Source organism: Alligator mississippiensis, chromosome 15 (genome assembly GCF_030867095.1).
Source record: "Alligator mississippiensis isolate rAllMis1 chromosome 15, rAllMis1, whole genome shotgun sequence".
Classification (NCBI taxonomy): Eukaryota; Metazoa; Chordata; order Crocodylia; family Alligatoridae; genus Alligator; species Alligator mississippiensis.
Window position 1 is genome coordinate 22,279,840 of NC_081838.1, and position 26,820 is coordinate 22,306,659.

The 26,820-nt window shown below is 54.2% G+C and overlaps 2 protein-coding genes across 3 annotated transcripts in view; both read right to left on the reverse strand.

The window, feature by feature from the left end:
- On the reverse strand, positions 1-9,654 carry LOC102575632 (interferon-inducible GTPase 5). 2 transcript variants are annotated; one of them, XM_006272631.3, is made up of 3 exons: positions 9,474-9,654; positions 7,442-9,373; positions 1-1,415 (listed from the first exon to the last, which is right to left on the reverse strand). In XM_006272631.3, the coding sequence occupies exon 3, from the start codon at positions 1,386-1,388 to the stop codon at positions 177-179; it is 1,212 nt and encodes a 403-aa protein (XP_006272693.1). In that variant the 5' UTR covers positions 1,389-1,415; positions 7,442-9,373; positions 9,474-9,654; the 3' UTR covers positions 1-176. The 2 variants fall into 2 exon arrangements, with proteins under 2 accessions (XP_006272693.1, XP_019344173.1); XM_019488628.2 differs by lacking the exons at positions 7,442-9,373; positions 9,474-9,654 and adding an exon at positions 1,811-7,428.
- LOC102575863 (Fc receptor-like protein 3) overlaps positions 9,242-26,820 on the reverse strand; it is a 25,306-nt gene continuing 7,727 nt past the window's right edge. The window contains exons 5-13 of the mRNA XM_059719115.1: positions 23,560-23,847; positions 22,304-22,591; positions 19,322-19,624; positions 16,111-16,215; positions 15,510-15,537; positions 13,956-14,053; positions 13,254-13,322; positions 9,474-9,505; positions 9,242-9,370 (exon numbers count right to left, since the gene is read on the reverse strand). Of these exons, the coding sequence (XP_059575098.1) occupies positions 9,242-9,370; positions 9,474-9,505; positions 13,254-13,322; positions 13,956-14,053; positions 15,510-15,537; positions 16,111-16,215; positions 19,322-19,624; positions 22,304-22,591; positions 23,560-23,847 (1,340 nt within the window). The remainder of the gene's footprint in view (positions 9,371-9,473; positions 9,506-13,253; positions 13,323-13,955; positions 14,054-15,509; positions 15,538-16,110; positions 16,216-19,321; positions 19,625-22,303; positions 22,592-23,559; positions 23,848-26,820) is intronic.

Here is a 26,820-nt window from a genome sequence, read left to right on the forward strand (position 1 = left end):
GAAGGCTAGCATTCACTTCTATATTTTATATTCAGCTCAGCAACAAAATTTTGCTGTGCTGTAGGAAGCTTGGTGGGTTTCCTGAGAAGTCTGGGCTCCCCTTTGCCCCAGGACTGGATTTGGTTCCCCCTCCCTCAAAAGAGCGTGCCTTGATGTTTCTTTTCCTCCTTTCTGGATCACTTCTCAGCTTCCACCTCAAACACTTTGATCAGCACCCTCTGGGCATCTTCAGTGACCTTGTCCACAAAGCTCCTTATCATCTTGTACGTAGTGGCAAAAGACAGTGCTCCAGAGGCCATGGAGGCCAGCACGGGGGCAGTGCTGACCACCTGCTTGGATAACTTTGGCACCATGCTGGTTGCTTGAGTCAGCAGCTGCACCACCAGCGTCTTGGAGACCTCTTTGGCCAGAGGTGACTTGACCAAAGCCCTCAGCTGTCCCACAGGCTGATCCATTTGTGCTGCCAGTTTCTCTAACGAGTTGTCATCCAGGCCAAAGGCCTTGCAGTAGCCTTGTAATGTCCTGACCAAGAGGTCCACATCACAGGAGATGGAGAGCCCAGGGATGGGCACAGTGTGGATACCACTGGCCACAGTTGAGACCAGCCACATGTGCTGCAGCATGGAGGCTTTCTTCTTCTCCAGGATTTGCAGGGAGATGCCTGGCAGGGCCAGCAGGAAGGTTTCCCATTTGTGGTGTTTCAGCTCCTTCTCCAAGGTCTCCTTCAGGAGGTGGAAGTCGTACTTGCCCAGCTCAAAGGCAGAGAGCAGGAAGACCCTGGAAAACTCAATCTCTTGGGCCCGCAGGCCCTCCTCGCAGTCCTCCTGGATCTCCTGGAGCACCCCTGCCTCACTGTAGCTGGACGGTCGGCGCTGGAGAGAGGAGTCCAGGTCCACATCCACTTTGGAGCGGACAAAGTAGAGGCTCTTGCCCATGCTCTGGATATGGTGGGCCAGCACGGCATGTTGGGCTGTGAAGTGCTGTGAGGCGATGATGATGAAGATATTGCAAGATGAGAAGCCAAGCTGATCTAGGTAGGCCTCTGGGTAGATACCAAATGTGCTGATTCCTGGAAGGTCCCAGATGGTCACATTGGGGTACTGGGGGTGCTGGTATGGGGTCGGCTCCTGTGTGGTCTCCACCACACCAGTACGGGCAGCTCCTGCATCCTCATCTCTCAGCCCCCGGAGCGCGTTGACAAAGGATGACTTCCCAGAACCTGTTTCACCCATGATGACCATGTCCAGGTGGACAGTCTCTAGTGACTCCAGGATCTCTTGCAGCCTGGATGCTGCTCCAGCAAGGGTACCCTGCTCAAAGGCAGCATTCAGGGTTTCCATTTCCTCCCTTGACAGTGTGATGCCATCCTCTCTGCTCTGGGTAGCCATGGCAGCTCCTGCCAGCTGCTGTAGTTCCTGCTTTGCATGAGGAAAAGCTGATTATTTGCATGAATTCTACAGACTATGGAGCTGCTGAGGGCTCAAGGCCCCCAGGATAGATCTCAGTAGGGCTGATAGATGATGGAAGGAGGGAAGATTCTTTAGTCGTTAGAGCAGGAGTCGCTTTGCTCTAACGACTAGACGCCAATCCCCTTCCAGAACCTGGAAGTCCTGACTCCAAGCCTCCCTGGTCTAAATGCTAGAGTCTACTACTCTCCCAGGGCCAGGGACAGACCCTGGAAGTCCTGACTCCGTTCTTCTGTTCCCCTTCACCCACCTCCCAAGCTCTGCATTTAGATGTGTCTGTACAACTGTGGATCTCAAGCCCATGGCAGAAGCTCCAACATGAACCCCAGGGCCAGGCTACTCACATTCAAGTTAAGTTGGCCTCTAGACTCAGCTCTCCCCTGGGTCACTCAGCTTCTTATACCTGGGGGTGTCTCCTACATCACAACGGGCTGCTATGGAGCTGTGACCACATCTTACAGCCATATCCTGATTGGCTGAATAAGTCTTCTTATATGACATCAGCAGCCACGGTGCTGCGCCATCAGCCTCATGATTCATGTGCATAAACTGCACATCTACTGCCCTTTCCACGTACAATAAGCATCCACCCACTAGTATGTATAGACACAGGAGGTGGTGGCAGGGGAGGGGAGTGGGCTAGAAACAAAGCATGTAATATTCCTTGTCACACATCATTTTGACTGTGTTCCCTGCATTGCAAGGTAGGCTGGCAAGGTACTAAAAGGTATTGGTAAAAGAGGCAAGGGACAGATCAACAGCCCCACCTTGCACTGTTAACTCCTACAAAACAGAAGAACATGCACTTGCCCTGGTGTTTTCCTGGCTACCTGTGTTTGTGCAATATAGATTCTCATGTGTGGCAGGAAGAGGCAGGAGGATTGAAGGGTTTGGGGTGCAGGTGATTTCCTCATTGGTCCTGGTCGAAGGTCAGTGCCCAGGCAGGGACCATTATGTCATGGAGGTAAAACAGGTGGCTGAGAAAGGGGTGCCAGTGTGCAGGCTTTGGATTCCTCAACAACAGGCAGATGATCCAAGGAGAAGGATTACTATCTACGGGATCCACCTGACAAGGACAGAAAAGAGCATCTTTTGGTATCTTCTGGCTAACCTATTAAGGAGGGCTTTAAATGAGGTTCCACAGGGGAAGGTGGGGAAAAAAATCTTCCAGCACAGCTGGAGGGAAGAAGCCCAAAAGAAGCATCTTCAATCAGGAGAAGGTCTAGAGAGCCACAGGACAGCCAAAAGGAATGCAACAGGAAACTGCAAGGTGAAATGTAATATACCTCAGATCATAGGCAAATAGAGCTGGAAAGGACCTCACAAGGTCATCTAGTCTAGCCCCTGCTCTAAGCAAGATCGTCCCTGACTAGATCATCCCAGCCACATGTGTGTCTAACCTGCTCTTGAAAATTTCCAGGGATGGAGATTGCACAGTTTCTCTAGGCAGCCTGTCCCAATGCTTGACCACCCCCAGTCAGGAAGTTGCTCTTAATCTCCAACCTAAATTTTCCCTGATGCATTGCTCTTAGTCATGTCCCCTAAGGCTACAGAGAAAAGCACATCTCCTTCCTTTCCATAATTGCCCTTCAAGTATTTGAAGACCCTTAGCAGATCCCCTCTCAGTCTCCTCTTCTCCAAATGCAATAACCCTAGTTCTTGCAGTCTTTCCTCAGAAGTCTTGTTTCCCAGGCCTTTCATGTTTTTGGTTGCTCTGCACTGGACACTTTCCAATACCTTCACATCCTTCTTGAAGTGTGGGGCCCCAGCTGAGGTCTCTGCTAAAAAGAGAAGAATCACTTCCCTGGATTTGCAAGTGACAGTCCTGTATGTATACAAATAAAAGGAGTATGGCAAACAAAGAGGATGGACTGGAAGTCAAGCCTGTAAAGAAAACTATTACAGAGACCTGGTGAGACATCTCTTTTGACTGGAGCCTCAACATTGAAGGGTACACTTTCAGAAAGACAGAATTGGGAAAAAAGGGTGGTGCTACTGTAGTACATCAAAAATACACATACTTGTTCTCTGGTCTAGGAGGAAGAAGATAACAGATATGAGTGTAATTTGAGTGAAGATAAAGGGGGAAAGGTACAGTGGTAATATAATGGTGGAGATTTATTATAGGGCACCAAGTCAGGAAGAAAAGGTGGATAAGATACTTTTGAAGGAGATGACAAAAGTATCCAAAAAGTATGAGATGATACTTATGGAAGACTCTTACTTTCCAGATATCTGCTGGAGGAATAATACAGCAAAATATAAAATGTTGAGGGAGTTCCTGACTTGTGTAGAGAACAACTTTTTATTCCAGGAAGTTGAGGATGTGACTGGGGCATCATCAGTCTTGGATCTTGTTCCGACCAGCAGGGAACAATTGGCTTGAGGACATGAAGGTGATGGGAAACATGAGAGGAAGTGATCATGGCAGGATAGAGTTATGGTCTGAGACAGGGAATGCAGGAGGTCAGCAGAACTAAGACCCTGGGTTTCAAAAGGATGGATTTTAACTGACTCCAGGAAATAGGCAAGGTGCCATGGGATAAAAAGGTCCAGAAGGATTGGCAGTTTCTAAAGGGCATGGTATTGGAAGCTCAACAAGAACCACAGTGGCTGCACAAGTTGCTTCTAGGAAAGCATGCAGGCAATGGAAGGGCTGGCAGGTATTAAGGAAACATACCAAGAAATATAGGTTGGCTGATCTCATACGGCGGGCTTTAAACTAGCTTCGCTGGGGGAAGGGGCCGCTTCGAGTGGAGAGGATGCTTCACCAGCATGCAGGGTGACAAGAGGAAGGGAAGCACAGGTAAGTATCAACGTCCAGGGAGCAGGGGGCCACAACTGTCCTGGGTGTGGGAGGAAGGCACAATCACCCTCAGGAGGCCTCAGGTGCCTCTACACTAATGCTCGTAGTATGGGGTATAAGCAGGAGGAACTGTGCTTCCTGATTGCAAGCAAGAACCCAGACTTAGTAGGGCTCACAGAAACCTGGTGGGACCCTACCTATGATTGGGCAATGGGCATTCGGGGGTACACCCTATATAGGAGAGACAGGACAGAGAGGAAAGGTGGGGGGTTGCGCTCTATGTCAAAGAGCACCTCACATCAAGGATTGGCTTTGGGTTAGAGGAGGGTCGGGCAGAAACACTATGGGTCAAACTACAAGCAGGGCATGGTGAGAGGGACCTGACGGTGGGTGTCTACTACAGACCACCCAACCAGGGGGAAGAGCTGGACCAGGACTTCTCCAGTCAGCTTATGGAGGCGGTTAGGTCAAGGGATGTTATTGTCATGGGTGACCTAAACTACCCAGACATTTGCTGGGAGGAACAGACAGCCAGGTCTGACTGCTTGCATAGGTTCCTGGCTGTATTACAGGACCTTCACCTTATCCAGGAGATGCACAGCCCCACTAGGGGTAACGCCTTGCTGGACCTGGTCCTGGCCACGGGGGATGACCTGGTGAGGGGACTGCAGGTCCTTGACCACCTGGGCAATAGCGATCATCACCTGCTGGATTTCATTACCAAACGCAGGGCGTCTAGGGCTCACACCAAGGCTAAAGCCCTTGATTTCAGAAGGGCCAACTTCAATGAGCTTAGGAGACTAGTGGGGGAGGCACTGAGGGCCTAGAAGTCCATGAGGGATGGGAGTCCACGAGGGATGGTCGTATCTTAAGGGGGCAATCCTCCAGGCCCAAAGGATAACAGTCCCTGAGAGAAGCAAGGTGGGTAAGAGTGCTCAGAAACCCCCTTGGCTCAGCAAGGGCATTCAGCAATGCCTGAGGACTAAAAGGGGGGCGTACAACCAGTGGAAGAGAGGAGCTATCACCAAGGAGGAGTACTCCTCCTCGCCCCGGGAGTGTAGGAGGGCTATTAGGAAGGCCAAGGCAGAGATGGAGCTCAGGCTAGCGTCCAGGATTAAGGACAACAAAAAGTCCTTTTTCAAGTACATTGGGAGCAAGAAGAGGGCACCAGGCAATGTAGGTCCCTGCAAGACACAAACGGTAATCTGGTGGCCACGCCAGACAAGAAAGCTGATATTTTTAACAGTTTCTTTGCCTCTGTTTTCCTGAACAGGGACCGGGACATCCCACCTACCAGAGGTAGGGACAATCTTGGGGATAGCTCTATCAGGCCTTCAGTCAGCGCAGATGTAGTTAGGGATCTTCTGGAAGGGCTGGACATTTTTAAATCTGCAGGTCCAGATGCCCTCCACCCAAGGGTGTTGAGGGAGCTGGCAGGGGTCATCGCACTATGAGAATGAGTTAAACTGGGCAAGAGAGGCTAAGGACAATGAGAAGAGGTTCTATAAATACACTAATCAGAAAATAAAGACCACGGAAACTACAGGTCCCCTGCTGAATAGCTAGGGTATGCTAGAACCAGACAGGTAATAACAAGTACGTAGAGAAGGGAGGGGTCAGGATGAGGAAATGACAGACCTTATATTTCATATTTTCTGCAAACCCTCAGGGAGGAATGCTCACTGGAATGACTGGTGGGGTTCGTAGAAAATGGGGGCTGGAAGGGAGCTCAGAAAGTCACACTAGTCCAACCCCCTGCTCAAAGCAGGACCAGGCATAACTACATCGTCCCAGCCAAGGCTTTGTCTACCTGGGTCTTAAAAACCTCTATGGATGGAAATTTCACCACCTCTCTAGGTAACCTATTCCAGTGCTTTACCACCCTCCTAGTAAGAAAGTTTTTTCCTAATATCCAACCTAAACTTTCCTTGCTGCAACTTGATCTAAGTTGTAAGATCTGGCCAGGGTGCTGGCTTGGTCTGGGATTTTGTCCAGCAGAGTCTGGGGAATAAGATCAGTCTGTAGCCAAGGACAGGCAGTCGGAGGGTTGGGACTGGGCCTGGAGCACTCCAGGGTGACCACCACCCCAGGCATATGTTGCAGTAGCCCAGGAGGGGATGGAGTGGAGAGTAAGATGTGACTGCTGATGGTCACATAGGCCCCCTCCTCTGCATCTCAGTCAATCCCAGTCAGCCACAGCCACTGACTGCAGGTGGGGAATGGGTAGAGCACCTGGGAATGGGGAGAGGGAAGGAACATGTTTATCTCTGCATAGACAGGCACTAGAGTGCCAAACTGTCCTTAAGGGAATGAACTGGCCACTATGAGTGAAAGCCCCAAAGAAAAGCCTCTAACGTCCCACCCAAAACTTGTATACATGGGGTGCTCAACACCCGGCCCATGGAGCCATGGCACTCAGCCTGCAGGGCTCCCCATGGATCAGGAAATTTGGCAGTAGAGCAAAACTGGCAATTAATATCACCACCCCTCCCCAACTGCTAAATTACCAAGCCCCGCACAGGCAGATTGGGCTCAGGCTACCCCCCGCCACTGCGCCCTTCTGCAGCAGAATCGGGGCTGGGCTGCTTCCCTACCTCCTGCTCCCTCCATGTGGCAGAGTCAGGGCTGAAGCACCCTCTCCTACCCACGCAGCAGGATCAGGCCCACAGACCGGATCTGGCCCATGGGCACACTGGCACTGCCCATCTGGCCTGCAGGAAGAAAAGGTTGAGCACCACTGTGCTATACTAGAGGGCTTACCTCTGTCCCCCCAGCATGGACCCAATGAGACCCTTTCTCAGCCCAAGCCAGGCATGAAAGGGGGAGCTGAACCCTCTTGGCAACCAGCCCAAGGACAGTCCTACCCCACACACAGAACTCAAGGGGTCATTAGCAATCCCCTCCCCTGCTGTCATGGGACAACTGAACCTCCACCAGTACTTGACTGACTCTCTGGCTGTCTCTAGCTCCCCCCACACAGATCTAACACAGCCCCCACCTGTGAGTGACTTTGGGTTCCCCTCCAGCTCTCACTAGCCCATCACCAACAACCCACAAGGGATCATATATGGGAGCATCCATGCCCCAGGCCTGGTATGCGGCTGGTCACTGCCCAGATGTTGATGCGGGAGGCAGGGAGCTGACAGCCTGAGGGGGTGTTGCTGCTCACCAGCTGGTCCAGTGGCCAACCTTGTAGACATCATCTTCAGGCAATGGAAGGGTGAGTTGGGAGGGTTGTAGGATGGGCTGGCAGGTGACTCCAGCACCTTGATGTTGGTGGAGTCCAAGTTGTGTTTCAGTGGCTGGTGTATTTCCTGCTCCAGGATCCCAAACTGGAGGGACTCCGTGGTATCCTTCTGTCCTCCATCCTGGGTTTGATGGCTCCTTGCTGTCCTTGGCCTCTATCTCGCTGCTGCTGTTGGGGCTCCAAGTTCCCCCTGGAGTCAGCCATGAAGCAAGGTGCTGTGGACTCATTGCTGGCTACGCACATGCCAAGTCCTCATGAGATGGGCATGTCACCGGCTGGGCTCCCAAAGCATAGTGCCATGAGTATGGCACTGTGCGACATTGGTCAGGCTATAGTTGGAGTACTGCATCCAGTTCTGGGAGTTGCACTTCAGGAGGGATGTGGACAGCATTGAGAGGGTCCAGAGGAGGGCCACCCACATGATCGGGGGCAGCAGGGCAGGCCCTATGAGGAGAGGCTACAGGACATAAACCTGTTCAGCCTCCACAAGAGAAGGCTGAGAGGGAATATGGTGGCTGTCTATAAACTGGCCAAGGAGGACCAGCAGGCCATGGGAGAGTCCCTGTTCCCCTGAGCACTACTGGGAGTAACAAGGAATAACGGCCATAAGTTGACAGAAAGTAGATTCAGGCTAGACATCAGGAAGCACTACTTCACAGTCAGGGCAGCTAGGACCTGGAACCAACTTCAAGGGAAGTGGTGCTCACCCCTACCCTGGGGGTCTTCAAAAGGAGGCTAGATAATCATCTTGCCGGGGTCGTTTGACCCCTGCATTCTTCCTGCCCATGGCAGGGGGTTGGACAAATGATCTGCTCAGGTCCCTTCCAACCCTACCAACTATGAAACTATGAAACTATGAGTACCACTGTTGTGGTGTGGCACTGGTGCTAGTCATGGTTGTACTCATAAGCCAGTATCTCAGCTGCCACCCATTCGTAAGCGGCCTGGCTGTGATGGCAAGGAGGTTCATGAACTCCATTAACTCCCAGTTCATGGACCACTTGGATATTCTGGGTATTGGCCTCTGGTGAGGTGCTGAGGGGGTCTGTGAGACTGCACCACACTGGTGCCCGTGGGGGCCAGTCATCAAGTGATGGGTGCAGCATGCCATTGTATTATGACCCCAAGCAGTGGAGCTCAAAGTCACAGCAGAACCACCTTAAAAGAAGCCTGAGGAGCACTCTGGGAAGCTGGTGGGCTGATCACAGCCTGCCAAATTCTGCTCCGATATGCAAATATAGCATGAAGCGCTTTTCAGTGAAGCCCATTCAAGTAGCTTCTGTTCCATCCTGAGGCAGAACAGCCCAAATATTAGCACTTCATTGGCAAGTGATGTCTCTCCTTTCACTTTCTGGAGTGCTTTCATGGCATTTGGAGCACTACAAATGCTTTGTCTGCCCATGTCCTGAGAGTCACAGGCCCCATTATAGGGATTATGTAAGATCAAGGCTTCTGCTTTTACACCTCCATCCAGGTCAGGAAGCCCCAACTCAGCCAGTTGCCTGGCTCAGCAAGTCAGCTGCAGTCACCTGGCCCCAAAAAGAGCTTCAGTCTCACTCAGTGCTCCATCCTCAGTCACAGCTCAGAAGGCACCAGGATGGACACTGGCTCCTGTGGTCCCAGGCCTCATGCCTTGTGTTGCAGGCCAAGTGGGCAGTGGAGTATTAATGAGCAGCCCAGGCCGTCCCAGGCTTCAAGGGGCCGTGCTGAGGTCAGCGCAGGTTACGGGCGGAGAATGTTCTCATAAATATCACTCATGGGCTGGTCTCTCTCTTCTGATGCCCTTGCTCTGGTGGCTGAATCCCGGGGTAGCTTGGAGTAGGGGAGCACAGCATAGGTGACAAGGTATTCCTGCTGGAGAGAGCACAGGGGCAGTGAGCGAGGTGGGTGGAGATGGACAGAGCTCTGTGACAGCATCAAGCAGGGAGCAGCAGCTGTGGCAGGTTACACTTACCTTCTTCCTCAGTGGGGTTCCCATGGGCCTGTCTGTAAGAGAAACACAAAGGGATCAGGTCTTGGCACTGGCAGCACTTTGTGCACAATCAGGTTCACAGTTTTCTTGAACAGGAATGAAAATCCCTAGCTGAGGAGACCCTGCATTAATGGCAGCTGGGGAGCAGGAAAGCAATGTTAATTGAAACCTGGGCTGTCCAACTGGTGGCTTGTGGGATGTGTGCAGCCTGCAAGGGGTTAACACAGGGGTGGGCAAAATACAGCCCGCAGGCTGGATCCAGCCCACCCTGCCATTCTATTTGGCCTGTGGGGTACCTAAAAAATTTAGAAAATTAATATTTATCTGCCCCTGGCTGCCTGTCAAAGATGATAAGACCCAGGCTCAGTAGGACCCGGGGGAGCCACCAGCAGGATTAAGCAGTGGGAGCAGCAAATTTAGCCCTGACCCCAGCCACAGCGGGAAGCCTCTGCCTAGCAGGGGCTTTTGGAGGTTTCTGGCTTTGGGCTGTTCTTGTCTCCCTGCACCACGGAAAATACAGATAAGGAGGTGGGGAGGCAGGGGAGGACTGTGGGTGATTGCCCCAGTGTTCAGGGCTGGCTGAGCCAGATCCTGCAGTCCTGGCGCTGCAGCCAGGAACCATGCGACCCCAGGGGCTGGTGGGTGGGGGATGGGAGCAAGGAAATGGCTGTGGCAGGTGGGGGGGAGGGGCAGCGAGAGGGTGCATGGAGCACAGAGACAGCCAGGCAGGAGCACAGGGTCTGTGCCCTGTGGTGCTGCTGTCCTGCTCTGGGCCCCGCTGGTGCTGGCCCTGACCCCAGGGCACTGGTGCAGGCCCCACACTCCTGCCCGGCTATTGTTGTGCCCCACGTGCCCACTCACTGCCCCTTCCCCTTACCTGCTGCAGCCATTTCCCTGCCTGCCTGCTCACCACCGCATGGTTCCCAGCTGCAGGGCTGGGACTGCAGGAGCAGCTGGGATGTGGTGCTGGAGCAGCAAGGGGGAGGGGGGCAAGGAAGCAGTAGGAGAAGGACAGCAGTGGCAGATGGGGGGCAAGTGGTACTGAGCAGCAGCACAGGGCTGTGCCAGTGCCTTGGGGTGAGGAGTGCAGAGCCCAGGCTTGCAGGAGCATTGCAGAGGCTCTGCTTGCTGCGGGGGGGGGGGGGGGGGGGGGGTGCAGGCTGTAGGCAAACCCTCCCCCTCCACAAGCCATGACCCTTCCCAGCTCTCCTCACCCCACACACTCACAGCCCCCAACAAAACCCATACCCACCCACACCCCCCACCCCCCACAAACTTATACCCACCCTCCCACCCACACCCCCCACAATATACCAGATTAAGACCTCATTTTAAGCTACTGTGCAATCCCCTCTGTGTACACTACACAAACACATGTAAATCAGGACAAAAATATTTTTTGAAATGAAATGAAATGAATGAATGTTGTAGTACATGTTTGATTTTTAGAATATAGTTTGGTATTTTTCTGGTTCTGCGATGGCAAAACCCCTTGCTGAAAGGAGTACTTCTGGGGGGCAACGGGAGGGACTTCTGGTGGCAAAGGTCAGGAGTTAGAGGCAGGACTTTTAGTCCCAAGATGGTGACCAGGGGCAGGGCAGCTGTCAAGGGATGGGGCTACCATGTGGCCCTTGATGGCTTGCCAAAATTTGGTAAGCGTCCCTTGGCCCAAAATAATTGCCCAGTCCTGAGCTAACATGCAGTGGCGATACGTAGAGGGTGCACAGGGGTGTACCCCCTGAGAGTGCTGGTGCACCCCCTGACTGACCATGCTTGCCACTGAGGCAATGGGCAGGGGGGGCAGGCGGTGAAGGAGAACAACAGAAACTTTCATCGCCATTATGTGTAAGCGAGCAGATCACGTATGCTGCATAAGCTATCAGAAGGTGAAGGACATAACTTTTAACAATAAAGCTAGCACAAAACTAAAATAAACTGGCTTTTATCAGCTCTAAGTTTCTCAGTAAGGAAAATTTAAATTAGCAGCAAGTGGCAATTGTTAATTGGTAAAGCTGTTACTGTGATAATATCGTCATGTTTCCCATACAATGCTTTGTGTAATTCAAAAAGTTCAACAGGCAAACTCCCTGCGGGGCAGTTGTCTGTTCTAAATGCATTCTTTAATAAATCAAGTCTTTAAACTTATGTTGTGGTTCGTCTGAGCCTCCACCCAACGAACCCGGAAACTTAGATTTTTCCCCAACAGCAGGAGCACCGGTGCCCCCCTGTGAGTGCCGGCCAAGGAGCACCAGAAATGGCTGCAGCCACGGCAGTGGGGGGACTCTGTGGCTGCTTCCAGTAGCAGCCACAGGGACCCCCCCCGGGTCAGCAAGATTGGCTGAGATTGACCCCCTCCCTGGTTGCTGACTGGTCGCTGGGGGGGGTGTACATGCCCCCCCAAATAAGGTGGCACCAGTTGCCCATGCTAACATGTGGCCCATGGGCCCTTGCCCAGCCACAGCTCCCCTCACTGCTTTTGATGCAGTGGCAGCTGGGGGCTCTGGTCTCTCACTCCCACCCTGGCTTCTGACATTCAAGCTTCTGGCCCCCACTCTGGGTGGTGCAGCAAGGGAGGAGCAAGGCTGCGTGTGCTGTGCATGTGGCAGGGGGAGCTGACCACGTGACATGTGGCTGGGAGCAGGGTGAGACTAGGAGTCAGGAAGGATGTTGATAGACTTGAGAGGGTCCAGAGGAGGCCACTCGTATGGTTAGGGGCTTACAGGACAGGCCCTACGAGGAGAGACTGAGGGACCTGGATCTCTTCAGCCTCCACAAGAGAAGACTGAGAGGTGATCTTGTGGCCAGCTACAAATTAATTAGGAGGACGCATCAAGGGATCAGAGATGCTGTTCACCAGGGTGCCTCTTGGGGTAACAAGGAACAATGGTCACAAACTGACAGAGAGCAGATTTCGGTTAGATATCAGGAAAAAACTTCTTCATGGTAAGGGTGGCCAAAATTTGGAGTGGACTTCCAAAGGAGGTGGTGCTCTCCCCTACCCTGGGGGTCTTCAAGAGAAGGCTGGACAGGCATCTGGCTGGGGTCATCTGACCCCAGCACTCTTTCCTGCCCAGGCAGGGGGTCGGACTCGAAGATCTATTGAGGTCCCTTCCGACCCTAACATCTCTGAATCTATGAATCTGTGGCAGGGGGAAGCTGGGCTGCCTGCACGGCAGAGGGGAGGTTACCTGAAGGGCAAGTGGCCTAAGCATTGTGTGTCCCCATGGTCTGTGCCCACATGGCATGCAACCCCTGACTGCTAAGAAGCTGGACATTTGTGATTTAAACTGAATTACCCTGTTGTAAGATTTTCCACAGAACAGAGCTTTTATAATAGGAACTCTGAAGCATTCAGGCTGACAGTGGGCGGGGGGACCTGCACGTGGGGCATCCCTGTTTTCTGTCTGTCCTGCCCCACAGCTGGCCCACCCAGCAGTGGCTGCATCTGGGTGCAGGGGGGAAGTGCCAGCGGGGGCAAGACGCACCCTGCATGTCCTGGTGGAGCTTGTGCGGTACCAGGCCCATGTGCTGAGGGAGCTCCTTGCAAAGGGACACATCTCCCCAGCAGCCTGGTGCCTCCCTGCTACCTCTGCACACATGGAGCTGCCAGTGGCTCCTGGCACTTAATTGGGTGAGAAAGTGACAGACCATCAGAACCAAATGCCTGCCCTGGAAACCCAGCTGTGCCTGTGCATTGCCTCACCCACCGCTGTGCTAAACCCCCTTTCCCTCTCCAACGAGACACAGCTCTGTGCCACTCACCCCTGCCTCCTTTCTTGATGCTGACAACAGAATAGACCACGTCTCCACTCCCTTGCTCCTGGGGATACACTGGAAGGAAAAGTCAGGTTTCACTTAGGCCTTGTTGACTTTAGAGGCAGTGACTGTGCTTTGCACCCCCTGCTCCCTGGTGCTGAAGTCCCACCCCGGCAGCCCACACACAAAGCCCCCAGGCAGCAGCAGGCTGGCCAAGGCCATCTGGGCTGAGCTCTGATCAAGTCAGATCCTTTCAGCCCCAACAGCTCAGGGTTGACACGGAAGCTGATGAGCTGAAATAGTCCAGTAGTGCTTCACCACGGTGCCACAGGGCACTGAGGGTTGGAAGAGCCGCACTCCCCTGTAGACAAGACTGGGAAGATCTTGCCTCGTGCTGACATTCATCACCTCCTGAATGACAGGCAGGGTCAGAGCCTCTGGGTCTGAGCAGAGTTTAGCTGTGCCACGTGAGCTCTGCAGGACCAGAGCAGAACATCCCCATGACAGCTCTGGCCTGGGGCAGCTCCCCCCATCCTGGTCACCAGCACCTGGTGCAGGCACCTGAGCTCAGCCCAGCCCGGTGCTGGTCGGCATCATGTCACCCAACCACTGCCCCCTCTGCACCAAGCATTGTGTGGACTGAGCATCGTGAGCAGGGAGTCAGGACAGAGGGCCCCATGTCCCTCCTCCATACAGGAGGGACCTTACCATTTCCATATGTTGGATCCAGCTTGGAGGAGCCCACAGCAGCCAGGGGAGACAGCTCCTGGGGCGGGGGCTCCTGCTGCTCTGGGTCCAGCGTGCTCCTGTGGAGAAGATGAAATGAGAGCCAGGGAATAGCATGGACACTTGCAGAGTATGGCACAGGGAGACAGACAAACGGACTGACAGATGGAGAAGGCACCTACATGCCGAGGGCCAGGTTACCATTCATGTCAAGGGCCCCTTTGTGGCTTGAAGGGAATGGGCCTTGGTGTCAGGGAGAATCGAGCCCCAGTCATTCCTGCGCTGTAGGGTTGTGGTTCTCAGCTCTGCCCCTGCTCTAACAACATGACTGTCTCTGCATTTGGTTTTTCTGGACCTGATCCAGCCCTCCAGGCCACCTCCCCTCTGCCCAGCACCATCCTCAGTAAAGTCCGGCTGCAGTCTCTGCCCCCGGACTGGCTGGGATTCCCCCAATCCCTCTTCAGGGAAAGGACTCCTTTGGGCTCCAGGGGCTGCTGGGATGGACAGAGGCAGTCCCAACTCACTGCCAGCTGCCATTGCTCAGCTAGACAAGCAGGTCACAGGGGCAGCATGGGGGTGCAGGTCAGCTGTCACCTGCATAGGGCCCACTGTTCAAGTCCCCTGTGTAACCTCTCTGCCCATGGGGTGCTCTTCCCCAACCCAAAAGGGGCTGCTGCAGGCCAGTAGAGAGCAAGGGAGAGCCCAGATAATCCCAGGCCTGTTTCACCCCTGGTGACCCAGCAAGGCATGTGAGCACTGACTGTTTCCAAATAGGCAGTCTGGATGTCACCACCAGCGTCTGATGCCAGTTCCTCCCTTTGGTCTCTAGCCAGCTCAAGCTGGGCACTAGGACCAAATGTCCCAAGAGCTGTGCTGCCTTTGGCCATGCCATAAGAAAGGCCAGAGCCTGGGCTGGGCTGGGGTGCAGTCTGACTCCATCTGCCTACTTGTCCTGAGTGCCCTGCTGCCCATGCAGTACCAGGCTTGCTGACCTGTGAGCATCAGGGATGCTCCTCTCATGCAGGCCCCAAGGCAGTGGCAGCTCCTGCACTGTGACAGGCTGTCCTGGTGCCTGTGTGCAGGGATCAGCCTGAAGAAACTTTCTTAGGGATCCCCTTGCCCTGCCCTGGCTTCGGCCAAGGTGGAGACTGATGATGGAGGGGAGGAAAAGGATGGAGGAGCTAATTCCCTGCTTCCCTCTAAGACACCATATGCCTCTACTTCCATCACTGCTGAGGGGCTGTCAAATGCTCCTACTCTGACTGGGCCATGTCTTGTCCTCATCTTGCCCTGGGAGAAACAACAGCATAAGGTGCAGGGTGACAGGGAGTCAGGCCCCAGAGCCTTAGGTGGCTGCAGCAATGAGAGCTGGCTCCAATCCATCCCAGGAGGAGGGGCAGCAGCCAGAGCTGAGAGGTCCACTGACCCTGGCACCAAGCTTGGAGTAACCTAGTGTCTTAAACCAGATGGCACTGGACTTGCCCCTGCCCTCTCCCGTGCCACCAAGAGCCTGCTTGCTGCCCAAGCTGCACTCACCTCCTCCAGGCAGAGAAACATGTCTCCTCTGCAAAGCAAGAGAGAAAATCAGTGTTAGATTTGCCAGCCCCAGCACCCTGGCCACGGTTCTCAGCACTGGGTCCCTCTCCCCTGGGCAAAAGCATCAGGGAGAGGGGCTGGGTAGGGGGCTTGTTGAAGACAAGGAACTGGCAGTGGCAGCGGGGTCAACCCCACACTGCAAAGCCTGGAGGGCTGAGAACAGGGCAGCTGCCCAGACTTAAAAGAGGAAGAGCTGCTCCCACCCCAGGCTCCCAACCACTAATCTGAAATCCTCATCCTTCCAGCACCAGCTCCCGGAGCGGCTCATGGGCAAGGAGCAGTGAGAATCCAGGGTCCTCCTGTGCCTGGCTGCTCTTCTGTGGTGGCAGGAGACAGTCTGAGACTGCAGACATCAGGAACCTGCTGTCAGCACCCAGGGCAGCACCGCTGGCCTCACTTCTGTGCTGTCATGCTTGCTTTCCCGGGGAGCACTTGCAGGGGCACAGTTCTGACACGTGACCAGCAATCCCTGCACATTTCAGGGAGCTCCCTGCATGGTGAAACCTGCACTGCAGGAGTGGGAATAAAGGGAGACACCTACCTGCTTTCTGCCAGTGCCTGATGTAGAAGATGGCAGCTGCAGCGGCAGCGACCAGGCACAGGATGGGGACAGTCACACCCACAGCCACCTGGGCCCTCACATCCCCTGGGGAGACAGAGGAAACACACTCAGGAGCACCAAGCAGCTGATTGCTGAATCACAGGATCACAGAAAACGGGGTGAAAAGAGACCTCCGGAGGTCACATCTAGTGCAATCCCCTGCTCAAAGCAGGACCAGCCCCAACTATCTCAGCCCAGCCAAAGCTTTGTCTAGCCGGGTCTTAAAAACCTCCAAGGATGGAGACTCCACCACTTCTCTCAGTAACCTTTTCCAGTGCTTTATTACCCTTCTTGTGAGAAAGTTTTTCCTAATATCTAACCTAAAATTCCTTTGTTGCAACTTGAGACCGTTGGCTGCCTTTACATGAGCACGGAGGCTGCTCCAATGATTAACTGAGTCTGCTGGAGAGATATAATTACTGTGCTTTAACTAGCCTCCACATCTCATGTATCAGGATCCCTGCACTTCAAAATGGGGGCAGGGGCACTTTATTTAAAACCATTTTGAAGTGCAGGGGCGATGATACATGAGATGCTCTCAGAACCGCTCTAATTAAAGTGACCCCCCCCACAACTCCCAAAGCATGTGTAAAAACGCCTCTTGCTCCTTGTTCTGTCATGTGCCCCCACTGAGAACAGTCCAGCTCCATCCTCTGTGCAACCACCCTGCAGGGAGCTGAAGGCTGCTATTCAATCCCGCTCAGTCATCTCTTCTCCAGCCTAAATAAGACTAATTCTCTCAGCCTCTCCTCAAAAGTCAAGTGCCCCAGCCCTTGAACCATCTACATTGCCCTCCACTGAACTCTCTCCAGTTTGTCCATGTCCTTTCTGTAGTGGGGCACCCAAAACTGGACACAGGACTCCAGATGTGGCCTCACCAGTGCTGAATAGAGGGGAAGAATCACTTCCCTGGACCTGCTGGCAACGCTCCTACCAATGCAGCCCAGGATGCCGTTAGCCTTCTTGGCAACAAGGGTGCACTGCTGGCTCATATTAAGCTTATTGTTCACTGTCAGCCCCAGGTCCTTTTCTGCAGAGGTGCTGCTTAGTCAGTTGGTCCCCAGCCTGCACCGGTGCATGGGATTGTTCTGTGCGCCTGGTCTCTGCTGCTGCATCTGGTCCCCTGATCTTCCAGGAATGGACCCTGAGGCAGAGTTTCCTGCCCCACTGCTCTGGATGGCAGTTCGTGGGGGCCAGGAGCTGCCTTCTGATACTCAGCGCAACTCCTGCTGCTTCATTCCCATCTGCCCTTGTGCCAGCAGTGGCTTTTCCCTTCGGCAGATCTTGTCCCTCCCTGGTGTTTGTCTGGAGCAGAGCACAGGAAGTGTGAGGCTCATGCCCAGGACATCTTCCCTACCCGACCCAGCCAAGCTCTTGCCCAACAGGCGCTCCCCTCCCCAGTTGCTGTGCCAGCTCTCCCCTGTGCTGCCCCAGTCTGCGTTCTGCCCTCCCACGGTGCCCAGGGCTGTGCACTCATCCCTAGGTGAAGAGCCACCAGGGCCTGGAGCTATGGCATTAATCCTTCCCTGTCTCCAGTGGCAGCGCCCACCCAAGACATCCCGGTACATCGCTTTGGCCTCTCCACAGCTGCCTGAACTGGTGGCTCAGCCATTCTGTGAAAGCCTGATGCACCCTGGGATCCTCCTTCTCAGTCTTTCCCATCCAAATAGCTCCTGTCTGGGAGCTTCCCCAAGTGCATGACCCTTCACTCTATGTCCCGTCCCCATGGGGCCCCGCTGGGGCTTGGGGTCATCCGGGCTGTCCTGTACAATGCCCTGACCCTCCTCTCTTGACAGTGCCCCCTGTGCTGTGTCACTGGCACCATCCTCCTCCTGGGCTAAGGTCATTCGGAGAAACCTTAATGTCAGTCCTGGAGAAACTCCTCTGGCAACCTCCCTCCAGCCTCATGCTTCCCTGTAAAACAACCCACTGTCGCTGCCCCTCTGGATGCTCTTTATACCTTTATACCTGTAATACCTGTCCCTGGGTTGTGATGGGGTTACATGCAGCCTGAGTACTAGGGGCTGTGAGGTCCTATAAGCAGCAGCTTCCTCTGATGCTAGACTGTATTCAACACTAGGCGGTTGGGGCACTGCAGTTTGTGCCATGAACATGGCCAGGCTGGCTCAGCTTCCCCAAGGACTCCAACTCCTGCAGGTCCTGGTCCCTGCTACCATTTGCATGCATCACATCCCAGCTATCCCAGCAGCACCATCCCTGCTGCCCTCCAGGCCCTGGAACTAATGTTGAATCAATGTCCATGAATTCAACGCAGACCACATCATCACTGCAGTGCAAATTATAGCATCCAGGTTTATTCCCCTGCTCCTCCACCAATGCCACATTTGCCATCACCTGCTTACAGTGCCCCTCTGCTGCCTACATTGGGCAGATGGAGCAATCCCTATGTAGAAGAATGAATGGCCATTTGTTCTAGAAATACACACAAGCCTGTAGCAGAACAGTTTAACTTCCCTGGACAGTCCACCACTGCCCGCAGAGCAGCTGTCCTTAAGCAAAGAAACTTTAAAAAACATCTAGAAGATGAAACAGCAGAACAATAAAACATCTACCGACTGGATTGGGTTAACCATGTACTCAGCAGGAACTGGGGATTTTTTTATCCTAATACCAAGGCTAGCTGTTCATTCTGCATCTCCAAAATGTCTCTGTGGCTTTGCCTGTCGTTCAAATTCAAACCCAAAATAGCCCCTTCTCTTGGTTTGGTCCCCATCTGGTGAACCTCTCATGGGAACAGCTGATCTGGTGACACCTCCACCCCTTGTGACCAATAGAGCACACAGTGAACCCAAACAGTTATGGGGCCATGACAGCAGCTATCTTGGGCAAGACAGTAGGGATTAGATGAGAAATGTCCTGAGCTGGGAGCAAGAGCGCTGACAGCCTGCACTCAGGCTTCTGGGGACAGTGGTGGAAGGGGAAAGGTGATGAAAGACTCACCCCCTCTAATCACGAAGGGATGGGAACACGTACTACCCACAAGCATGGATCTTACCGTGAAATTCAGGCTGGGTGGAAAGCCTTGATGGGGTCTTGAATCTGATTCTGCATGTGGAGATAAACCTGACCCAGGTCTAGGTCCTGCCCCAGCTCCACCCTGGCCTGTCCCTCAGCCAGCCCCAGGCCTTACCTCTCACGGTGATGACCAGAATCTCGCTGGGGGCCAGGAAGACTCTCTGGGGACTGAGCTGGTTGCTGGCGATGCACTGGTAATTCCCCGCATGGCCCAGCTGCACCGACTCCACATACAGGACGTGCCCCACAGGACTTGGCAGGCCCAGCCCCGAAGCTGCATCCAACTCTTGGGCATTGTGAAGCCACCTGAACACTGGGTCTGTTCCCACTTGCACCGAGCAGCTGAGATTCAGGCTTTCTCCCACCATAAGCACTGGCTGTGCCCGATCGGTGGTGATGGTGGCCCCAGCCACGGGCACTGCAAGCACGAGGGAGAGGGCATGAGTGCAGAAGGAGCCCAGCGGGGAGGGCTCCTGCCCACAGCTCTGGTTCACAAGGAGAGGCTTGCTCTGGAGACAAGAGGCTGGACAGCCACCGGCGGGGGATGATCCAGGTGCAATGATGACTTTGGTCTACTATGTGGATTTCCCAGGCTTCTGGGCTTTGCTGCCTGCTCCTGTCCCCCTTCCTGCCACCCTCCCTCCCTCCTTTTCTGCTACACATGTCAGGGTGTTTTTAAGCCTGCCCAGAGGCACTGGGTGTTGGCTGCAGTCATGACTGGGGACTTGGACTGGGCTGTGCCAATGCTCCTGCTGGGACCAAAGCTGGAGGTTCCTGGCTAGAGGGTCCTGCCCCTCTGCTCAGGGTCAGACTGATGCCATATTTGTGGTTAGGGAGGAATTTTACCCCATGGTCAGATTGGTATAGACTGGGGCGGGGGGGTGCCTTCCTCAGTAGCGGGGATGTGCGGCCTTTGCCTATGATTCCTGAGCATATATTGACAATGTGTTATAGAAGTAGCACGCTGGCTGCCGTGGTTCCCCTGCTCTACCTGTGACATGTTAGGGTGTTAGGTCTGTGTTGGGTCAGGGTTGATGGCAGTCTTTTGTAGAATTTCGATGGGCTGGTTTGGACAGGGCTGATCCTGCCCCAGGCAGGGTTTGGACCAGATGTGACCTCTGGAGGTCCCTTCCAGGCCCACTGCTCCATGGTGCCTGTACACAAGCACGGAGGCTGATCTGACCCACTGTAATTACAGTGCTCAATTACAATTAATTGAGTCTGCTGGAGCGTGGTAATTACCACACTCCAGCAGCTTCCTGCATCTCGTGTATCAGTGTCCCCACGCTTCAAAATGGTGGCAGGGGTGCTCGAACTACAGCTTGTCAAACGAGCTTTAGATCAAGCACCCCTGCCTCCATTTTGAAGTTCAGGGATGCATATACATGAGACACTGGGGTGCTTTAATTAGAGGGGCTCTCAGAGCTGCTCTAATTAAAGTGCTGCCCCCACCCCCTTCCTGGAGCACGTGTAAAAATGCCTTATGATTCTGCAAAGCCGACAACAGAGAACAGGCCATAGGGCAGATTCTCAACCGGAGTGGTGTAGCATCCTGGGGTGCCACAAGATCCCTCTAAGGGTATGGCACCCCCCACACCTACATGATGAGCAAAACACTCTCCTCTTCTCATCTAGGGCCCTGCACCTGCCCAAACGAGCACAGTGGCACCCATGGCTCCTCTGATGATTGCTTCTGCTGTTGCTCTCCCCAGTCCCCATTGTACCAGCTGCACTTATGCTTCCAAGCCATGTGCTCAGCTGGTCAAATGGGCAGGCAGACGTGTGGCCAGAGCTATACTTTGCAGCCTGGCTCATCCCCTCCAATCTTCCCACGCTCCCAGGGCTGGCAGGAAGTGGCACGGGCACGGCTGCTGGCGTATGAGACCTTGCAGGATCAGCGTCAGAGCAGGGGCTGCCCTTGCCCTCTCAGGTACTGACAGTGGCAAGAGCAGGACGTGGCAGGGTTAGGTCCTGCTCCCACTGCTTTTACCTGGCACCAGCTAGATCAGTGGTCCTTAGCCTCAAGGCTCCCTCTCTGTCTCTTCTAAATTTAGATTTTCATAGATTTCAAAGACATTAGGGCTGGAAGGGACCTCAGAAGCTCATCGAGTCCAGCCCCCTGCCCCAGGGGCAGGAAGTCAGTAGGGGTCATAAGATCCCAGCAAGATAATCATAGGATCCCAGCAGGATTTTAGCTCTGTGCTTCTCAGCTGGGGTGTTGCAAAATTCAGAAACATTATGGAAAGGGCTTTGAGGATAAAAAGGTTGAAAAACACTGCTGCAGGGAGCAGGCCTGTCCTGGGGACCTACCTGACAGGGCAACTGAACCCAGGGGGGCTAGCAGGGTGGGCAAAGGAGTGCTGTGTGGGGGCCTTTGTGCTGCTCACCAGCACCCCCTGCCATGCTGCTTGCAAAACAGCTCTGTGGGCTCCAGAGGCAGCAGTGCCCAAATCTTCTACCTCAGGGGTCGGGTCCTTAATGTGAGGAGGCGTGGGGATGGCAAGGGAGGAGAAGTCCTTCACATCCAATATAGTGAGCTTCCCTGGAGCCTTCCTACCTGACACAGAGTCTGGAGGGCTCCAAACTGATGGCTCAGCCTCAGCATGGGAGCCCCTCCACGGCTATTTGTGCAGGTGGAAGGATGAGCTGGTTTAAAGCAGAATAACCCCTGTGCTCTCTGACTGTTTCCTGAGATCAGAGTGGACATCAGTAATGCACCTTGAAACAATGAGGGGGTTGGCATTGGGTGTTTTACACAACCAGGCTGATACCCATGCAGCCACCTTGGGGTAGGACTATCCATGCGACGTTCTGCCTGGTCCATTAGCTGAGAGGAAAGGGTTTGAGCTCAGCCCTTGGAGGAGACCAGCTGCATGACAGAGGAGACCTGCACCTCGAAGAAGAAGGGAACAGCTGTCTGGACTGAACAGGGATTGCTTAGTGACTTGTGTCAGTGTGCGGGAATTGCTCCCATGGATGTGATTGACTGTGCAGGTCCTGGCAGACAGCATCTTACTTCACAAATTGACAGGTCCTATTTGTTTTCTGCCACCCCAGGATACCTCCCCTGGGGTTACTTGATCAGCCCCTGACCTACCTAGCACGGCAAGGTGGGAGAGGGCGCTGCGCTGGGGGCCGTCGCCCACACCATTGTCAGCCTCGCAGGAGTAGGCTCCAGAGTCGCTCTCGGATGTCAGGTTGATGGTGATGGACCCTGGCCCGTAGGCACTGACTGTCCTGGTCCCCAGCAGAGCTCCCTCGTGATGAAACCGATAGACCACAGGAACCGAGCCGTGGTGCGACTCACACTGGATCTCCACTGCATCCCCGATGGCGGCCCAGGAGCCGGCTGCACTAAGGGTCAGGACAGGCGAGGACACTGGGACTGAGAGAGAGACCAGGGCATGTCACAGCTCTGTCTGCTCCAGGGAGCTGGGGAGGGGAAGGGTAGGAGGTGTTTGAGTCTCTACAGTTGTGAGCTTTTGGGAGCAGGTGCCAGCTTGTTCACGTGTGTTCACAGAGTCCTCACTGCAGCAGGAACCAGGCCTGCGGTGGGAAGTCCTAGGCACTTCCACAAAGAAGAGCTTCATCCCCTTTGCTCCATGTCATGTCACTGAGGCAAGAAGTTGCCCTCGACCCAGCTAGGAGCAGGCAGCATCATAACTACCGACCATTTCAGGGGACCTGCACGGCACCCACACCTAGCCATGGTGCCTCCCATTTGGTGCCAGGCCCACGTGGACAGGGCGTGCGGGCTGGTACAGCCTTGTCCACAGCATTTGTTCAAAATGTTATTTATCTGAGGCCCTTTCGATACTTAAGGAGGGGGAATTTTGCTCTCCAAAGCTTGTCTAATGTCTCCCAACTGTAAACCAAAATACTACGATGCTGTTACTTGGACTTGCTTATTACTTTTTCTTATGTTTGCAGGAGCAAAAAGAGGAGAAGGGTAGCAGCTGAGGGCAAGAGAAGACGAATATGGAATTTTTCCAAAAATATTTCTCAATTTGTTTAAACATTTGTCCTCAGAAAGATGAAGGGTTTCAAGGGAAATGAAACGTGGCCCCAGAACTGGCTGCCAGGAGCCCCCGTGGTACCAGAGCGGTGACACCTGCACCCTGCAGGGACACCCCGCTGCCCCGGCCTCCTTCTGCCACAGCCGCCTCCCTTGTGGTGCCGCCTGCACGCAGCAGCCTCCCGCCTTCCCTCCCAGCAGCCTGGGCCCCAGCACCTTTATCCACCAGCACCCGCCCCACGGGGCCCGGGGCTGCCGGGAGCTCCTCATCCCCCACCCCCAAGGCAGGGAGACAGCCCCATCCCCATCCCCATCCCTATCAGCTGGGACCTACTCACCCCACACTGTGACTGTCACCCGTGGGCTCAGGACCAGGTTGTGGCCATTGGAGGCAGCACAGTAATACTCCCCGGCATCACTCTCCATGGCAGCAGGGATCTCGTAGTCCGCCCTCCATGTGCGCAGAGTCGCTGTCCACAGAGCCAGGCCAGAGCCCTCCCGGTGCCAGGAGAAGGTGAGAGGCCCCGTGCCCGCAGCCACAGAGCAGCTCAGCACCAGCTGCTCCCCTGCCACCACCTGCCCATGGCGGGGCTGCACCCCCAGGGTGACTCCAGAGACGGGGACTCCTGCGGGGAGACCAAGAGAGGAATGGGACCTGCTGCGCTGACCCAGCCCCAGGGTGCAGGGACGGCCAGGGGGCTCAGCCTCTGCCCAGTCAGGACCACGTCCCGTGTGCAGGTTACAGGGACACCATAGAACACATGGCCTGACCCACAGCACCACGGGGCCACACCACAGGTCACTTAGGGGAGGTGGGGCATCTCCTGGAGACACCACAGGATGCAGGGTCTGACCCACAGCACCATGGGGCAGAGGCCCAGATGGCTCCAGCACAGCAGGCAGTGGGGTTGGGGACAGGGGACACAACAGGAGACGAGCCTGCGTCTGCTTACAGGGCATGGGACTGGCTCGGCCCCACACTATGGGGCAGAAAGCCCAGGACTACCCAGCAGGCAGCGTGTCATGCTAGGCACGTCCCAGGATGCAGCCAGGGCCTGTGCTGTGTATTGGGGCCTGGCTGTGCCCAGCAGGAGGCTTGGAGCAGGCATGATTGCACACCTCACAGAAGGACGAGGCACACCTGCTGGACTCACAACGCTGTGCACCTCTGCAGCCTTGTCCCGTCCCTCCCCACTATCTTCCTCCCACACACACAGTTCCCCTAGGCTGAGGCCTTGCTGGTACTGGCTGAGATACCAATCTGTGTGCCACTTTAATAATAAAGCAATAGAAAAAGCAAATATTTTCTTTCCGGTTTAACAGTTGTTGCGATAATTTAAAGACTAAACATTCAAAATGGGATTTTACAACACAAAGCGCAATGGAGGCAATACCGGGCCATGTTTCTGCCCATCCTGTTCTGTTTGTTTCAGGCCCTACCTATTCCCTTCCCGCCACTGCCAAGTTCATGAAACACAATTTCCTGGGACCTGGCTCCTCACTCCAGGGCCTCCAAGCCTTGGCTGGACATACGTTCCCTTCCCTGCCTGGGTTTCACTGTAACCAGCATTGGCCAGATTCACAAACATACCCAACCTACAGTCACCACAGTGACACGCAGCCTGCCTACACCAGCTCAGCAGGGTCTCACGGGCTCAGAGCTCAGCACAGATTCCTTGGGCCTTTCTTTCCATGTCAGGTATTAGGGAAATCCTCAGACCCTGCCCCACAACCCCCATCAGACACTCACGTTTAACCTCAATGACTATCTCGGGGCTCCGTTTCTGGACACTGAAGGTCACCGCCTGCACCACACAAGAGTAGGGTCCTGAGTCTGCCAGCCCTGCCTCTGGGATCTGGTACTCGGGGGAGCTCGTTGGTCCTCTCACGATCATGCTGCTCTTGTAGAAGGAGTACTGAAGCCACTGGTCTGGTGTCCAAGGGTTGGACTGCATGACACACTGCAGGGTCAATGGGTTTCCTTCTATGGCTTTAGCTAAGCCGGCCACCCTCAGCTCCGGTGTTGAAAACAGCTCTAGAAAGACATTAGACAGGGTCACCCCACAACGTTTAGCCTCAAAAGCCATGGGCAGACTCAGGAGAGTCCCAGTCCTCAAAAAGGAGCCTGCCCTCTCATTCCAGACCTCTGCTCCAAAACCCCCTCTCAGCCTAGCGAGCCTCTGTGCTCAAAGTGAAATGTGTTTCCCCTGCAGATGGTCCAACAAAGCCGGGACAAGGGGAGGCAGGGCCAGGACTCTGCCTGGCTAGAAAGGCAGAGCGTCCCACGTAGTTCTGCATGCTTAACAGCTGTGTGTGATGTGTGGGGCTGGGGCCAAGCTGATTGTGTATGGGGAGGGCACTGTTCTAGGGCTGACGGTGATATTTATGTATGAGCCCAAGCCATCCCACTAGGAACCTTGCTGGCATTTTACTGTGTGCTCTGCCCTGTGAAGCCTCTGGATGATCACTCATTCTGCTGTTGTCATTGTCATGTTATTGTCCACCTTGAAAGGTGCCCTGGGAGACAAGGCACAGACTCCTTTCATGTTGGGGTAAGACCAGTGGCTTCTCCTGAGCACACCCGCTTTCTGGTCAATATATTTAGTTTTAATATATAACTCAAAAGAAAATGATCCTTTTTCTCCATTTGACTGTTTTTATAATGTAACAGCTGCAAAGCTCACCTGACTGCAAGCTGAGTGGGTGAGCGATCCAACAAGAGCGTATGCAGTGCATGCAGTGCATCCTTTTTATTGGGGCATTTGAATTGTGTCCAGAGCCCATATTGCAAACTGGGGGCTCTGACTGGTTGCTACTGAGCCATAAAAAAGCTGATGGAGGGAAAAGAAGAGTAGCTGGGGAGAAGCCAAATCCAGCCCTGAAGAGAGGGGACAGAGACTCCCCTGGAGCCAGGGAAAACTGAGCTGAAACTTACCCAGGGAGCAGGCATGAGGTCAGGGGAGAGCCTGTGTCATCCCATGAGAAGCTGATGGCTGGGGAAGTGGATCCGAGGTCAGAACCGGAGAGTGGTTGTTGATGGAACCGAATCAACATGGCACTCAGTGACCAGTGGTGTCCCCCAAGGCTCTGTTCTCAGACCTGTACTCTTTAATGTCTTTATAAACTATCTGAACTCTTGGTGTTAGAAGTGGACTGGCCAAGTTCACTGATGACACCAAACTTTGGGGAAGGGTAGCCACACTTGAGGATAGGCTAGTGATCCAGGCTGAACTCGATAGGCTTTCAAGGAGTGACTTGGTGGCAGCCATCAGGGGTGTGCATCAGGACCTGGGAGAATGCCTGTTCACCAGAGCACCTCAAGGGATGACAAGGTCCAATGGTCACAAAATCCTGCAAGACCATTTTAGGTTGGACATAAGGAAAAACTTTACTGTCTGAACCCGGAAGGCGTGGAATAGACTTCCACCAGAGATGGTGCAAGCAGCTACTCTGGGCATTTTTAAGAAACATTTGGATGCTTATCTTGCTGGGATCCTTTGACCCTAGCTGAGTTCCTGCCCTTTGGGCGGGGGGCTGGACCTGATGATCTCACGAGGTCCCTTCCAGCCCTAATGACTATGAAATCTATGATTCCCCAT